The 16871-nt window shown below is 33.4% G+C and overlaps 2 protein-coding genes across 2 annotated transcripts; one reads left to right on the plus strand and one right to left on the minus strand.

The window, feature by feature from the left end:
• Window positions 1–1088: 1088 nt before the first annotated feature.
• LOC134274588 (uncharacterized) lies at window positions 1089–3132 on the minus strand. The gene is made up of 3 exons (XM_062756865.1): window positions 3012–3132; window positions 2113–2200; window positions 1089–1218 (listed from the first exon to the last, which is right to left on the minus strand). Exons 1-3 carry the CDS (start codon window positions 3094–3096, stop codon window positions 1089–1091), a joined length of 303 nt encoding a protein of 100 aa, XP_062612849.1. The 5' UTR covers window positions 3097–3132.
• A 6849-nt stretch (window positions 3133–9981) lies between these two features.
• Window positions 9982–16259, plus strand: LOC134274589 (uncharacterized). Its single transcript, XM_062756866.1, has 2 exons — window positions 9982–10186; window positions 16093–16259. The coding sequence occupies exons 1-2, from the start codon at window positions 9982–9984 to the stop codon at window positions 16257–16259; spliced, it is 372 nt and encodes a 123-aa protein (XP_062612850.1).
• Window positions 16260–16871: the final 612 nt, after the last annotated feature.

The raw sequence follows: 16871 nt of genomic DNA on the forward strand, positions 1-16871 counted from the left end.
TTTGGGTGTATTAATTGTGCATTAATTTTTTTTGTTTTTTATTTGATAAATAACTTAAGTACTAAAAAATAATTTCCAAACGAATTATTGTGTATTTGTACATGTTTGTGGGTTAACAGAGATTAACTAGGTTCAAGAACAAACTTTATCTACATTTTACTGTCAGTAACCGAGTATTCAATCGGGGAAAACTCCGAATAACCGAATATTAATTATCAAATAATTTGACCGATTTGACTTCCCTAACATTATCCTGTATTTCTCTCTCATACTTTCAAAAAATATTCGGTTCACTTATGCCATTATAACAAGAACATTCGTTATGCTATCAAAATATATGTATCATGACTTATGACAGATTTTTCCCACTTGAAATATAATAAATTGATTTAAATATACATGTACTCACCTTCAGAATCATGAGAATAGTGTATCTGACTGCGGCCGGTTGTGCTGAGTTGAGTATTCTTCTGCTATTTAGAGATGACACAGAGCGAAATTTCTACATATTCACCATGCAATGTTATTATCCCGCTTTCTGTTAGCTGCCTCCGTGGGGACACAACCATACAGACTAAAGTAGTTCTTATATGCTTGTGTTTTTGAGACTGTCCAATTTTCAAAGCTTTGGTCCATCCTTCAACACATTGACATTAAATGAAAAGGATATATGAATGTATACATAGACTCGGCATGATAATTCCTCAAATAATTTCTCCCAGGCATGCATGAACGTATACACAGATAGTGAGATACAGTACCAGTTTGTTCGACCAAGACCGACCAAAACAGGTATCATGTTACGATATCTAATTAAAGCATGTCTGCAAAGGGAGGCGACATTTTCAAGTTAAAACAATAAAGACAAGTTAAATTGATGCAAAGCATCAAATGGACACCTAACAAAATCTAGCATTTCAAAAAGAACTTTCAAAATTTTATAAAAGTATCCTTGCAAGTGGAGCACTTGTCAAGATATTCAAAGCTGAAAATGTGATCTTTTTTAATATTCAGACTGTCTTCAAGGCAAAATAAATAAATATTACCACAGGAGTTCGCGTACCTATCAATTTTACCGAAATTTTCAGTTAATTAAAAAATAGGTTATACCTATAAGAGATACCTATGAGAGATTCCTGAACACTTGAGTAAAGTGGATTCTGCAGACAGGCCGATTCCTGGCTTTCTACACAGGTTTTCAATGACATAAATCCATCACTGAAATGAATTTCAAAATAAAAGCATTCAATTAAGTGGCTCCATCCTTATCCTTCTAAATATAAATGAAGGTTTGAAGAAATTTGCTTTCATATTGTTTTGATTGTCTTGAACATGTTGTATATGACGTTAACTTTTCGTAAATAAATACATAAACTAGAAAACTGACCAGTTAGCAAGGGCCCCGCCATGGGATAGAATTATAAGGATGCAGCTTACGGAATGATTAAAAAATGTACGAAGGAATAAGCAACAACAAATGTATTCTTAAAATTTCAAGATAATTCCTATATATTAAAAAATCTGTAAATAATACCCTTGTATTTACATTAGGCAGTAAAGAACAACTTATCATTGAATGTATATTTGAACAATAATGAAGCTTATCTTATATAAAATGCCAGCCAATCAATGCAAATATCATGAAGGCTTGCCTTTAACTTCAAACAAACAGCAGTTGAAGACAAAGGTTTTCATTAATCTTAAAGTGACAGATAAAGAAAAGCCTACTAAATTTTCTGCGGCAGGCTGGATAATTAATCCCAAGGGATTAATTGTACCTCTCTCATCATTTTCTTGTAAAGTTAAAATGAGAACTTTTTCAGCATTAATGATAGAATAGGGTTTTTATACAACTACCTTAAAAATTAATAATATTCTTCAATTTACATAAAGGGTAAAAAAATAAAATGAAAAAAATATTTTTTATCGAAATAAAAAATAAATTTTCTTTAATCTATTTCTTGTTTTTAGAATTCAATGAAACCGGAAGAATGACAGACGGACATACAGACAGACAGACGGACAGACGTACAGAGTGATTACTATAGGGCACCCGCAAATCCTTGCGGGGCCCTATTTATATAATAAACATGAAGTATTACAGTGGTTTACCAGCTGCTATTTGGTGATCCTCCTCCCGTACTGTCCATAGAAATCTCAGCATCTGAGTAGCATTTCATTAAATTGCAACCAGAATCTCCTAAAAAAACAAAATGAAACGTTGAACATGTCCTTGTCTCTCATCTCCGATTGGAGTTTTCTTATTTCATGGTGCTAATTAACATGTGCATAATCACTCTAAATTTGAACAAAAAATTCAACTCTTTTTATTCTTTCAGAAAACAACATCAAAAGGTTTATGATCGATTTAATGCTGATCACTGCATTAGACGGCGATAGTTTAAGTTTGAATTCTTGCTACAAAAAAAATTGTTGAAATTTAAGCAGAAATTAAATTTGTTTCCCTAATTTGCTGTTCCATACTTTTCTGAAAACGATGGAACACTTCTAAATCTCACTCATCTGTCTGTCACAAAAAAATATTAACCTTGGTTTTCATAACCTTAACTTTTTATAGGAGAGAAGACATTGCTTCCAAATTTTACGTGTTCATTACCTCTGACTTAACTTTTCCAAAGGCATATCTCACCCCTTTACCATTTATTTTTATCTATCATTAATGGAGTAACGAAACAGGCAACACATGCCTTCTTTGAACACGTAGTTTTTTTTAAATGTACCAATGAAAATATATTTCAGATATCCCTCATGGACTGACATTAAAATCTGATGCACATTCTTTTTCAAATCATCTTGGTCTTAACTTTGATTAATTCATTTTTTTTTAAATCTTGTTATTATCCAAAGACAAGACAGGGCACGAAGACAATACAGTACAAATATGTCATGAATTATTGTACCCGAGTCAAGGGAGCCAAGGGTTATTGACTTTTCTCTGAATTTGCTTGTATTTCATTCAAAGGTCAAATATATAACTAATTAGTAGTTACCGCAAAGCATAGCAGCCTGAGTCATACCACCCATCATCATCGTAAAAGTCTGATCTGCTGCACAAGCACTCTTGTATGGCTCCATACAGCTTGTCACAGCTCGAACTGATCTGTAAAATACAATATTTACATTCGCTGTGTTTTTCTAGTAAGCTTACTGTGAAATTGATTTGAAAAACATTTTCGTGTATACTCACGTGTAAAAATATACACAGAGAAACGTGCATTAACGTGACGTCACAATGAGACTGCAGCGACGTAAGTAAAATGCAATAATATAGGACAGCGAGAAATTCAAATATTGAGTATATTTTAGTTGCCTCCAAACAGGTAAAATGTGAATATAAGGAATGTTTTTCAGTTTAGTTTGAATTATTGGTGTGTGAATCACACAGACTTGCACAAAGGCGTATTTTTCATGAAGCGCTAGCGCGCTTCATGAAATATGCCTACGTGACAAGTCTGTGTGATTCACACACTAATAACTCACACAAAACTAAAAAACATTCCTTAAATATTCACTGTAATATGTGTCATTTTAACGTTAAATTTATTCCTGGCAGTGTGAACTAATACATTTTGGTAATCTGTATTTGCCCCACAACAGCATGCTTAAAGGATTGCAGAATGCATTGTTGATGTCATTACAGTGTATGTTTATGTTTTCAATGCTGATAAATATGGTGCATAGCAAATAAAATTATGAAACAAAATTTAGGTGGTTGTTAATTGATTGGGTTATGATTTATTATTAGTACAATTTTAATCCCTCAAAAATGAAGATCTAGGGAATATAAATCTTTTGTTTTGTCTGTTTGTCAGCAAAAACTTTAACCTTGATTAGAACTTTTTACGATTAAGGTAAGAGCATTCATATTTTATGAGTATATTCCTTGTGATAAGCTATTTCTGTTGACATCAATTATTTAAAATTTGAAATAGCATTGTCCGTGAATTTTTTTTCTTCTGAATTCAACCTTGGCTTAAGCATCTAAAACATTTGTTGTCATTACTTTGACATTTTGACGTGGGAGATTGACCTTCTTTTGAAATATTTAAACTTGCCACTCATCCAAAAGAGTGGGACAGATCAGGCATTCTTTAAAAGGGCTAGTATGAGATGCATCATCAATCCATATTTTAAAAGCAGTATTTGTTTTTCAGTATTTTTCATTTATTTTTGGTATGTAAATAGAAACCCTTCTTATAATGCTTTCTATATAATTTGTTTGAATGCTGATAAATCTAAACTCTAGATATTAGCATTCAAAAATCTAAAGCGGGTCCAAAATGGCGGCTGTCTCTGTCAACGCCGACATTTCGCAATAGTGGTTTACGGAGGCAGCCGAGCTTTTGCTTGCACGAAAGTAACATAAGGATAAATGAAATGTATAGGAATACTTGGATTGTCACATCGTAGTTACGTTGCAGATCTGTGCCAAACTAACGTCTTCTATAATTGGTTTTGGCTGGTTCTCAAAGTAGAAAAAGAAAAGACTAAATGTGCAAATTAAAATTCGATACCTTCTATCTTTTGTGCACCACGGAAAAACAGATCTTAAATCATACATATAAATAAAACTTTCTTAAAAAATAATATCAATTATATAAATATCAGGTATAAATCTCAACCACTGTTTTTTTCTATGCACAATTGTGTCGTATTAACCTTTAAATAAAGCAAACATAAGAAAAAGATTTTTTAAAGATCGCTTCTTGGAGTTTATTTTAGCATTCTTGTCTCAAAGACCTGATTCAAGTTATTGAGCGTAAATGATATCTGATTCCTTGACCGTCGAACTTGTAGGCGAGCCATGTTTTTCGGCGAAACATTTCAACCTTTTTTCGATTAACTTATCGGGATAGTTCACATTGAGGATAAACAGGAAATTGAAAAAATATTGATAACCGCTTCATCGCTTTAGTGTTAATTACATATATACAATATGGAATTTGTAAAATGTGTTAAATATACTATCTAAACTTCGAAACGTAGGCTAAAGGAACGTTCTTTTTTAAATTTCATTGAAGCTATCACACCTATTTATATAGAATATTCCAAAGAAAAGGTGCGAAGATTAACTCGTGGCGTTCGGCGCTAAATTTTGAATAGTGACCCGCCTTTGATAATTTAAAGAAAGAAGCACGGTTTCGTGAATATATATAAGTAGATTTAGAGTAGAGGTCCCAATAGCATAATATCTAGAGCGTTGGAATTTCATGCTGGCAACTTGCGTTCAATCCCCCTAGCCTTGTGTGCAATTTTTTTTTTTTTTTTTTTTTTACATTTTCAGCTCCATTTTACGTTTTCTTTCCGGAATCGGACGGAAGACCTCTCGTTGCTCGCAACGAGTTTCATATCTAGTTATTATTAAGGTCTTCCGTTTCCAACGGAAGACCTTATTGTTTTCGTTCGGTTTCTTTTTCCCTATTATTATTATTATTTTTTTTTTCTTACCGATTTTTGTGCAAGCGAGTTCTCGGAAACGGCTTGGTCGATTTTCACGAAACTTTCAGATCTGATAGATATTGGTCTGAACCTTATTGGAAATTTTTTTATAAGTACGTCGTCACTTCCGGTCGTGAGATATGGACGATTTACTGATTTTAAGAGGGTCAGCTTGTCCGGGCAATCACTAAAAAACGAATGAAGATATTGACTTGAGATTTTCAGTGAAGGTAGAGGAAGGATTGCTAAATTGCTTTTTTGAGTCTATATCTTTCCAGCGCAAAAGGCGTTGAAGCTCGCCTGAGCTCATTATAATTATAATATTTCTGACCATCAAATTTTGTGCACGTGATTTCTTGAAGACTACTAGATGGATTTTTATGAAATTTGCAGGAACAATGTGTTGCTGTCTGCAGTTACTATATCCTGGAGATTTTTTGGAAATTCCTTTCTGGTGCCAAGTTACGGACAATTATCTGATTTTAAATTGACATTTTGTTCGTGGATAATCTAAAGAACGGTTAAAGATATCACTGTGGAACTTTCAGGGATTATAGATCGTGATAAGAACTATCGAAGACGCGATCTTTTGTACGTCGTCTCTACTTCCTGTCGTAACGGCATGCAAAGAAAAAAAGTCAAATTTTTAAACTTTTTTGTTTTTCAATATTTTCAAATCATATTAGTATGGTTGATAGAAACATTTCTCATTAGGCTGAATATATAATTTGTTTGTAAATTGATGAATTCGAACTCGAGATATTAACATTCAAAAGTCTGAAGCGTGATCTTAATGGCGGCGGTCTCTGTCAATTCCGACATTTCGCAATAGGGGTTTACAGAGGCAGCTGAGCGTTTGCTTGAACGAAAGTAACATAAGGAACAATGAAATGTGTAGGGATACTTTTATTGTCACGTCGTAGGTTCGTTGCAATTCGGTGTCAAACTACATTTATTATCCAAGGTCTACTTACAAGTCTTCTTTAATTGGTTTTGGTTGTTTCTCAAAGTAGAAATAGAAAAAAATTAATGTGCGAACGAAGTACAATTATATCTATATCTTTTGTTTTGCATAACGGTAACACATAGCTTAAATCATAGTTAAAATTAATCGTTTTTCAAGAATGTAGTAGGTAAAAAACGTGACCACTGTTTTCCCATGCACACTTGTGTCATATTAAATCAATAGAAAGGACAACTGATACAATAAGAAAATATTTTATTTTTAAAGATAACAATTTTTCAAAGACCGTTTGATTGACCTATATAAACATTTTATTTTCTCAATGCAAGTTATTGAAGATAATAGAATCTTATTTCTTGACCTTCGCAGGGCGATCGAGGCATTTTTTTTCGGTGAAACATACCACCTTTTTCATGAAAGTGTAAGTAATCGGCATAGTCAACTTTCGTGATTGAAAATTGAAAAATTACCAATTAATAGCTGTTTCGCTGCTTTAGTGTTATTTGCCTATATACGATTTGTTTCATGTGTGTGTTATACTTTCCACACCTCAAAATTTAGGCGATAAGAACGCTCTTTTGTTATTTGATTGAAGCTATCTCACCTATTTAAATGAACATTCCAAGAGAAATTCGCTAAGATTTACTCGTTGCGTTTGGCGCGAAATTATGAATAGTGACCCTTCTTTCATAATTCCAAGACAGATTAACTGTTGCAGAATTATATGTACATACAAGTGAAGTAAGAGTAGTTGTTCAATAGCGTAATCGATAAGCGTATTGGATTTTCACGCTAGTGACCCGTTTCAATTTCCAATGTGTCCAAAATATGTTTAATCCATTTTCAACTCGATTTTATGGGTTATTTTTCGGAATCGGACGGAAGACCTACTCGTTGCTTGCAACGAGATCGTTTCTAGTTCTTATTATTATTCTTTTTTTTAAACAAAATTTTGTGCAGGCGATATTTCGAAAACTATTCAGCAGTTTTTCATGAAACTTTCACAAAATATGTGTCATTATATGAAGTTGTTACATTCGAAGAGAAATTTGGAAATTCGCTTCTGGTGCCAAGTTATGGACAATTTCCTGATTTTAAAATGCGATTTTGTCGCGCTCTTTTATCGAAAATGGCTGTGGATATAAACTGGAGACTAATTGGAGATGATAGATCATGACTTTGTGGTTTGCAGAATCACCTTTTCTTGCGTCGTCAGTATTTCCGGTCGGTATGAGATCCAAAGTTTAAAAAATCGTATTTTCTAACTTTTTTTCAGTATTTTTCATTTATTTTTGGTATGTTAATAGAAACCCTTCTCATAATGCTTACTATATAATTTGTTTGAATGCTGATAAATCTAAACTCTAGATATATGCATTCAAAAATCTGAAGCGGGTCCTAAATGGCGGCTGTCACTGTCAACGCCGACATTTCGCAATAGGGGTTTATGGAGGCAGCCGAGCGTTTGCTTGAACGAAAGTAACATAAGGATAAATGAAATGTAAAGGAATACTTGGACTGTCATGTCGTAGTTACGTTGCAGTTCTGTGTCAAACTAATGTCTTCTATAATTGGTTTTGGCTGGTTCTCAATGTAGAAAAAGAAAAGACAAATGTTCAAATGAAATTCGATACCTAATATCTTTTGTGTACCACGGAAAAACAGATCTTAAATCATACTTATAAATAATATTTTTTAAAAAAAGAATATCAATTATATCAATATCAATATCAAGTATAAATCACAACCACTGTTTTTTTTTTTTTGTACGCACAATTGTGTCATATTAAACTAATGATAAGACAAAATAAAAAAAAAAACAACTTTTTTAAAGATCGCTTCATGGAGTTTATTTTAGCATTCTTGTCTCAAAGACCTGATTCAAGTTATTGGGCATAATTGATATCTTTTTCCTTGACCGTCGTACATGTATGGCGAGCCATGTTTTTCGGCGAAACATTACAACCTTTTTCGATTAACTAATCGGGAGAGTTCACTTTGGGGATAAACAGGAAATTGAAAAAAAGTTAAAAATTTATAAACGTTTCATTGCTTTAGTGTTACATACATATATACAGTAAGGAATTTGTTAAATGTGTTAAATATACTTTCTAAACTTCGAAACGTAGGCTATAAGAACGTTCTTTTTTCAAATTTCATTGAAGCTATCACACCTATTCAATAGAACATTCCAAAGAAAAGGTGCAAGATTAACTCGTGGCGTTTGGCGCTAAATTTTGAATAGTGACCCGCCTTTCTTTTTAAGAGAGAAACACTGTTTCGTAAATATATACAAGTAGATTCAGAGTAGAGGTCATATTAGCGTAATATTTAGAGCGTTGGAATTTCATGCTGGCGACTTGTGTTCAATCCCCCTTGCGAGCAATGTTTTTTTTTAGCTCCATTTTACGTTTTTTTTTTATTCCGAAAACGGACGGAAGACCTCTCGTTGCTCGCAACGAATTTCATATCTAGTTATGTTCCCCAAACGAAGTTGGGGAACATATTGTTTTTACTCTGTTTCTTATTATGTTCCCCAAACGAAGTTGGGGAACATATTGTTTTTACTCTGTTTCTTATTATTAAGGTCTTTCGTTCGGTTTCTTTATCTTATTATTTAATTATTATTATTTTTTTATTATTATTATTCCAACCGATTTTGTGCACGCGATTTCTCAGAAACGGCTCGGCCGATTTACATGAAATGTTCATATGTAATAGCTAATCAATCGATCTTGATAGCGTTTTTATGACGTCACTTCCGGTCATGAGATATGGACAATTTTCTGATTTTAAAATGCAATTTTGTCTTGATTTAGTAGCGAAAACTACTTAAGATATGAACTGATGATTAATTGGAGATGATAGTTCATGATTCATAGCGTTGCAGAATCGCCTTTTCGTGCGTCATCAATACTTCCGGTCGATACCGGAAGTGAAATGATTTGGGTTCCACGACCCCTGGTAAAACCTCACAAGAAATTTTCTAATTTTTTACTGAATCAAATGATCTACATGAAAATAAATTTACACATACCAAGCGAAAGGAATTTTGGATACCCTATACAGATATACAGTTGGTAAATAATGATATTGCATGTAAAATTTTCAGTTATATATTGATTAGAAGAATATCAGTTTCCAACATGTCATATCAATTTTCATTCTAATTACATTTTGAGCATTATCAGAAACATTTTGCAAAGAATCAATCACAAAACGGTGTTAATATATAAATTTGTGTCTTTTAATTTTTTAAGAAACAGTGAAAAAAAAAAAAATCAACGCTCATTGTAAATTCAGGTATTCTTCTTTCATTATTTTTCATGCATCAGTTTAAAAAGTACTTCATTATAATTTCATCTTTTTATGCACTAGTTATAAAAGATGCGGGGGTTAGAGTTTTTGTCCTGTTCATCCGTCCATCTGACTGCTTGTCTGCTTTTCTGCTTCTGTGACTTAAGAGTTTGTCTAGCAATTCACTTTGAGAAAATTTAGCTCTCTCTGAAAGCTGCAATGCAGGGCATCAGTGTTTCACAAACACATCTTGTTACAAAATGGTATCCGGTTCCCTAACTTCTTTAGCAGCAATGAATACAAAGACGGTGCTGTTACTTGTTGCAATTTTGTACATGATCATCATAACCAGAGGTGACTCTCCAAAACCAAAGACTTTCCGCCATGACTACGCCACCTACAAAAATGTTTGCCGGGAAATGGATTGGGTGCCAAAGTGTGATTGTCATAAGGAAACCAAGAAAGGTAACGAATTCATAGGAATATCATGTTAGGCAGGTTAGGGATAAATTATATAATTATAAATACATGTATAATAATTATTAATGTAACATTTGGGCGTATACATTTCATAAATTGTACCAAGACCTGTCTTTTGAAGCCAAAAACGTGACATTTGATGAGTCTAGATTCTGACTTCACAGGCGTCCTATGTTAGTACTATATCATTACCAAATCGAAGCATGAATGTACAGTTCTGATTATTAACAAAAAACGTTTTTTTTTAATTCTATATGTAATATATCTATTAAATCTAGGCGACTTATTTTTTTTCTCATTTTTACGTCGATTGTACGCATGTTTTTGTTAAACGGGCTGTTTCTCGGACATGGCTGCGTGAGAACGCAGGCACGTAGCATCGTTTTGGAAAGTGGGGGGGGGGGGGGGGGGGGGGGGGGCAATCAGAGAATTTTTTTACTAACCTGAAAAAGTTGACAAGCAAAAGAAAAAAAAAGAAAAGAAAAATTAAAAGTTGCCCAACCTCGACAATCCTATTTTGTGTGTGTGGGGAGGGGGAGGGGGTAGTGGCCAACTTTTTCAAAGCCAAGTCACTTTCAATTCCAATTTTTTCCTACAATTCTTTGATACAAATATAGTATAGGAAAAAAAGTGGGGGCCAACAATCCATTCAGTGAACATTTTCTATAGTAAAGGTAATGTTGGGGCTTTGAAAAAAGTTGGCCACTACCCCCCCCCCCCCCCCACACACACACACACAAAATAGGATTGTCGAGGTTGGGCAATTTTTAATTTTTCTTTTTCTTTTTTTTGCTTGTCAACTTTTTCAGGTAAGTAAAAAAAATTCTCTGGTTGCCTCCCCTTTCAAAAACGATGCTACGTGCCTGCGTTCTCACCAGAATAACAAACTAGAAAGGCTGCTATTGCATGCAATAGCATATGTCACCCCAAACTGGACAAGACTCATTTTTTTCATCACTAAAACAATACCAGCTTTTTCAAAGCCAAGTTCAATTCCAATTTTTTCCTACAATTCTTTGATACAACTATACTATGGTAAATCAAAGTACTGAAAGTACTGAAAAGCGGTTAGCATGCTTTCATGGAATTTGACTGTACAGTGTAAAATAACAAAAAAATGCATTGAGTGATGCTATTAAAGTAAGCATGCATATCTTTGTCCAATGTCATCAGCGAAGAAGCAGACACACTGACTTTTGTAGTACTTAACTAAATGGAAAAACCAATAACATCCCAGACTGATGTCACAAATGTATGTTTCAAAATATCAACCTGAGATTTTCAGTTTGAAAGACAGGGAGTTCAATTTCAAAAATTTCTTCCTAATTGTCTCCATTGGTGGCGTCCAAAAGTGCTAAGAACGAAAAAAAATATGTTGATGTTGCAAATTTAATTGTCTTTCATGCTCTATTGATTCTGAAATTAGGTAACTGTAAAGCCTACTATAGCAAACAACTCAAAAAGAAAATAAAACAAGTAGAGCTTTTCAAAAAAAGCTTACCGTCTTTAGCAACATTTTCAAATAGTAAACAGATCTATACTTCTTTTTAATTTCTTGATTTTGTATTTCTAAATAAGTTTTTTACGGGCATTAGCCCTACCACGGTTGTCGCTCGGTCATCTCCGTAAACGTTGACTTGCCGAGAGCTTTCGGCAAACCTCAGCTGATTCCCATTCACTCTTCAAACAAGAAAGGGGAAAAGAATAATAACAAATTGTAAAGCCTGCAAGCAATAACTATCAAATTTTATTTATAATGAAATTAAAGAGACCTTTTTATTTATCGCTATAAAACATATCATGTTATTAAGAAATAATTACTGCTGATTTTGTTGTTCGTTTTGTCATTTTTTTAAGATTGGAAATCTTGCAAAATTGTTAAGTCGTACGAAAAATATATCATCAGAAAGTTATCTCCCTTGCCTTGAACAGCATTTCAACCAATGAAATAATTGAAAATTTTCTCATCATGCAATTTCTACCAATCACAAAATAGAGGAAGTGCATAGTCCGACGACTGTAAAAAACTTTAACTATACAATACCGTCTTCCAAGGAAGACGGTGATGATAATTCAAATTCTTAGGATTAATTTATTTGGAGTTCTGTACATAGATCTTTAGCTGGCTAGTCTGAGAAAAAATGGATGGACGAGCAGAGAATTTGTAAATTAATTTAATTTCAGAGGGCTTCAGTTTCGTACGCTCACTGCGGGTCAGCAGTTGTGACCTGTTATTGGGGATGCTTACTTCTCCTAGGCACCGGAACTTTCAAGGATCCGTTTTTCTTTTGAGACCGATCACTGTTCATTCTGTATTTTGATACAGATACTGAGTACATCTGTTTATTAATAGTATGAACTATTTCTCTCACAGGAAGAAAGACAAGTAAACAAGATAATAAAGTTTTAAGAAATAAGAAATGTACACTGTTGACTTTAAATACAATAAATGTTCAAATAAGTAAATGGTATATGACAATTATTTAAAAAAGAGTCTTGCAAGCATGATATATATAAACGAACATATACTGAGTATTTGACAAATATTTTTTTTTAAAAATGTGATCGTTTATAATCGTTTGTAATAATTAGACTGAGTACAGAATTGAGTACAGAATTTATCCCTGGAAACAAAGCTTTCATCATCTTTTAAATAATTTCAATTGAGAAAAAAGGAGAAGAAAACTAACGTTTCATTATGGAAGTAATCTATAACTGTACAGCTTACAGATGCAGGGTTCTCCATGAGCTGTTTTACTGTGTTGCTCCCGACACAGCAAAATTTTCTCCGACACAGTAACGATTAAAATTTTATGCATGCGAAACGGTAAAAAATTTGCCGATACAGTAATATATGTGATAATCAGAAAATCAAAACATATAAATTCTCTCAAACTGAAACTTTAATCAAACATAACATTATACCGAAATCATTAAATTGATAAATTGTTTTGAATTTTCAAGGAACTCGTAAGAATATCATCCTGTCCTGAAGTTTCCCTATTTTTTCCTTTGCAATTCGGTAATTTGATAAAAAAAAAAAAAAACTGACAAAAAATTACAACAAATTTACTTTCAAAAGTGGTAATTAGTTTGATTGTATCGATCAGAATTTCCCCTGCTTTTCATAGCAGGTGCTTTAACTTTTATCAATATGTATGACGAAAATATTTGTACATCGAAATAGTGATTTATTTTAAAAAGTGTGCGCATATATTCCTATATAATTTAATGAAAAGTAATTCAGTTGCGAATTTGATCTCGAAAATAGCGCGAAATTTTAGTGCTTCACGTAAACTCTGCAACACAGTAAAATTTCAAATGATGGAGAACCCTGCAGATGTATTCAGTTTTTTTTTTATATAAAAGGCTTTCTTCATGTACTAGTATTACTTAGGTTAATTAAAGGGATGGCTAAATATTTTGGCAAGGAAAATGAAACTCGATCGAGAGATTCTCCGATGTTTTGCAGTCTGTAATAACCTTCAACCCCTTTAGCCAGTAATTAACCCGTCCTTTCTGTGCCAGTAGCATAATTCGATCAAATATTTATTGTTCATGTTCATGAGGGGTGCCTTATAATTAATCACAGGCATCAGTAAGTCTCTAAATTAGCCAAATATCGAAACATTCTACCCCTCTATATACAGTTTAAATACACAAGGTGTGCAACGCCATTTTGACCCCCTGTTCAATTCAGGCTTCAATTTAACACATAAATCGGATATGCCTACTGGTTTTCGTGTAGCATTGGGTTCAAATATGATATGTCTCGCTATATATTTCTTCCTTAAGTTTAAATCCAACGCGTTGATAATGTTATCAGCTAAACTTCATGCTGACTTCGAATTTCGTCACAGGGCCCGATCGCCATCAGCTGACGTCACGGAAATTTAATCTCGACACCAAATGCTCCTATACATAAAATTTTAAAATACAACAATTATAAATTTATTTCATTGACAAACAAAATCAGATAAAAATTAAAAACCGAAAGATTATGTTGTTTTGATAGTCTTGATTTTATTTAACATATGTTATATGTGTTAGAAACAAATCATAGGTAGATCTAGAGGCTTTGTTGAAGTTTCTGTTGTCGATAGGTAGCGCCTTATGGATGTTTCCGGTGTCGATACATGCCATAAAGCGGTTAGCGAAGCTAACCGCTTAAAAAAGTGGGGAGCCAACAATCCCTTCAATGAACATTTTCTATAGTAAAGGTAATGTTGGGGAAAAAGTGGGGGGAGGCCCGCCAGCCCCCCCCCCCTTGTTGCTACGTCCCTGGAACGTAGCTTAATTAACAAGCGATGCATTGCGAGTGCAGAAGTAACTACGGAAAAAATCATTCGGATCAATGTTCAATTTCGAATTTTTTATTCAGTGGTGAAGATCTTTCATCCATGATATCTAGAAAGAAATTTATTTCATCAAGGTATTACAAGCTTCATTGCGCCATATTTCAATATATTTCATGACTCGTTCGCAGAGAGTCAAGGTCTTCCTAAGATCTATGAGTTAAGCAGGCTGTATGAACAAGATTGTGTAAGATTATTTCAAGATTGAATTAATATAACTTGGAGATCGACATTGTAATTAAAGCTGCAATATAATATCCTTGAACTACTCGATCTGTATATCGATTCTCTTATTTTGTGTTTTTTCATGGATTTATGATCTTGAATACTGTTCGTTATCTCCATATATTTCTTCCTGATACATGTATCGTCTGCTGTGAGTCAGGTTTCAGTAGTTTGAGAAGGTAACTTGGAAAAGGTAATACCTGTTTCTTCAATCTCGACTTCATAAATAATTCCATCATTTTCAAATTTAGAAGACTTCACCCATCCTGAACAATCTCCATCAACTTTCAATTGAATAATTTCGATTTTTTCTAGCATGCACATGCATTTGTTTATTTACATAGTCACGCGGTGTAGGAATACATAGTGTGGATACGAAAACAATATCCAATGAGTTGTATCCACGGGATTAAGAGCTGCATTATAATATGTGATAGTAACATCATATGTTTAATCTCTATTTAGACATCTTTGCTAGCCAAGGGTTTCTGATGTTCTGTACCATCTTTTTGCCAACTTTTTCTTGTGATGTTTGCTTATTTTATTTTGATGTGCCATCTATTTGCTAACTTTTTAATATGATGTTTTGATTGTCTTGTCTTACAGATACTTTTTTATAGTCAGTTTTGGGGGATCAGACATTATCATCTCATCATAAAAAAAAATTTGCATACGGTGTTAAAAATGTTTTTCTCAAGCTGTGATTGGGGTGATCAACAACGATCGACAAATCAGCAATTTTTTTGGTAAAAAACAATATCCAAGGTCAGGGCATATTTTGACTCTTTACGTTCGAGAATGAAGATGTGCACTTTAAAAATAAATACCTTCTTGTTAATTAATCTTCAGAAACTTTCATGATTTTTTAGAAAAAAATTGAGTGTACCTGTTTAAATTCGAGATCACATGACAAAAACAATCCCTTCTTCAGCACTGTATGCCAAGGGTTTATGAGGAGAGTAGCGTACCAGAAACTCTTGGCTATATATCGAAGATAAAATTTTGTTAAAAAATGAAGAAGAATTGAACCGAAACATAAACTGTAAAATCAAATATTTTCGTAGGGTCAAATGCTCAAGATTTGGGAAAATAATATTGGTTTGTTGGGATTTGATTTCGTTGTTGGAGAATGTTTAGGAGTTAATGCATATGTATTAAAGCATGAAATTATACATTTTGTGGTGGTCATGAATTCGTGGGTGTCTCCATACATCGAAAACAACGAAAATTACATCCATACAAAAGTTAAGTATGTCACAGTGTTCTGTACATATGAATTTACTTATCTGTTTTCTCCATTCGTTTTTAAAGGCAGTGTTGCATTTTCGGTTTATCAATTAGCTGCTAAAAGTTACAAAGAACACGAAACGTTGATCTATGATACAGTTCTCGTTAACGACGGGAATCATATGAGAGGACAACAGGAATCTTTACCGCACCTTCTGACGGGACATATGGGTTTACCTGGGCAACATTAACCGAGCCAAAAAAAAGGCTCATCATATCCTTAGGGTTAATGGTCAATACAAAGGATTTACAGCAATAGACAACTCCGACACGTCACAGAGACTTTGGAGTAGCGGCTCTAATACAGTTCTAGTTCAACTGAAGAAAGGTGACAAAGTCAGCATTGCTTCCGGATATGGAGCTGCATATGCAAGAGAGAAATTTACCTCATTTTCTGGATGGAAGATGCACTAATTGTTTTGTTTGAAATGACTTCTCCAGCTGAAATTAAATTCTAAATGTAAAAAAAAAACAATTGTTGTTATCTTTAACGCTTCCTCAAATGCTCAATTAAGCTTCAAGTTAAGGGAAGATGCATTGATAACAAAAAAAAAATACTGGTTCAGTGATTGCTTAATTGCCGTTTGCCTAATACGTATAATGTACGTTGAAATGTAGTAAGAAAGACGACTTTTTTTAAACGATAGGTCATCTTTTGTAAGAAAACCTAGGTCATGGGTAGACATACATTCGATATTTAGAATGTTGACATGTTTATGCATGGTTATTGTTAAATAATTAGTCCAACATTTAATATTCAGCAAGAATTTTTCATGCATTATAAAGCTGTGATTAGCCAAATA

Source organism: Saccostrea cucullata, unplaced genomic scaffold (assembly GCF_032062105.1).
Source record: "Saccostrea cucullata isolate Sc308-1 unplaced genomic scaffold, CSIRO_AGI_Scuc_v1 ctg7990, whole genome shotgun sequence".
Classification (NCBI taxonomy): domain Eukaryota; kingdom Metazoa; phylum Mollusca; class Bivalvia; order Ostreida; family Ostreidae; genus Saccostrea; species Saccostrea cuccullata.

Coding starts and splice junctions, on each gene's coding strand:
- LOC134274589 (XM_062756866.1), top strand. CDS start 9,982: ATGGTATCCGGTTCCCTAACTTCTTTAGCAGCAATGAATACAAAGACG. Junction 10,187..16,092: donor TCATAAGGAAACCAAGAAAG/GTAACGAATTCA, acceptor TCGTTTTTAAAG/GCAGTGTTGCATTTTCGGTT.
- LOC134274588 (XM_062756865.1), bottom strand. CDS start 3,096: ATGGAGCCATACAAGAGTGCTTGTGCAGCAGATCAGACTTTTACGATG. Junction 2,201..3,011: donor TCAGGCTGCTATGCTTTGCG/GTAACTACTAAT, acceptor TTGTTTTTTTAG/GAGATTCTGGTTGCAATTTA. Junction 1,219..2,112: donor GGATCACCAAATAGCAGCTG/GTAAACCACTGT, acceptor AATTCATTTCAG/TGATGGATTTATGTCATTGA.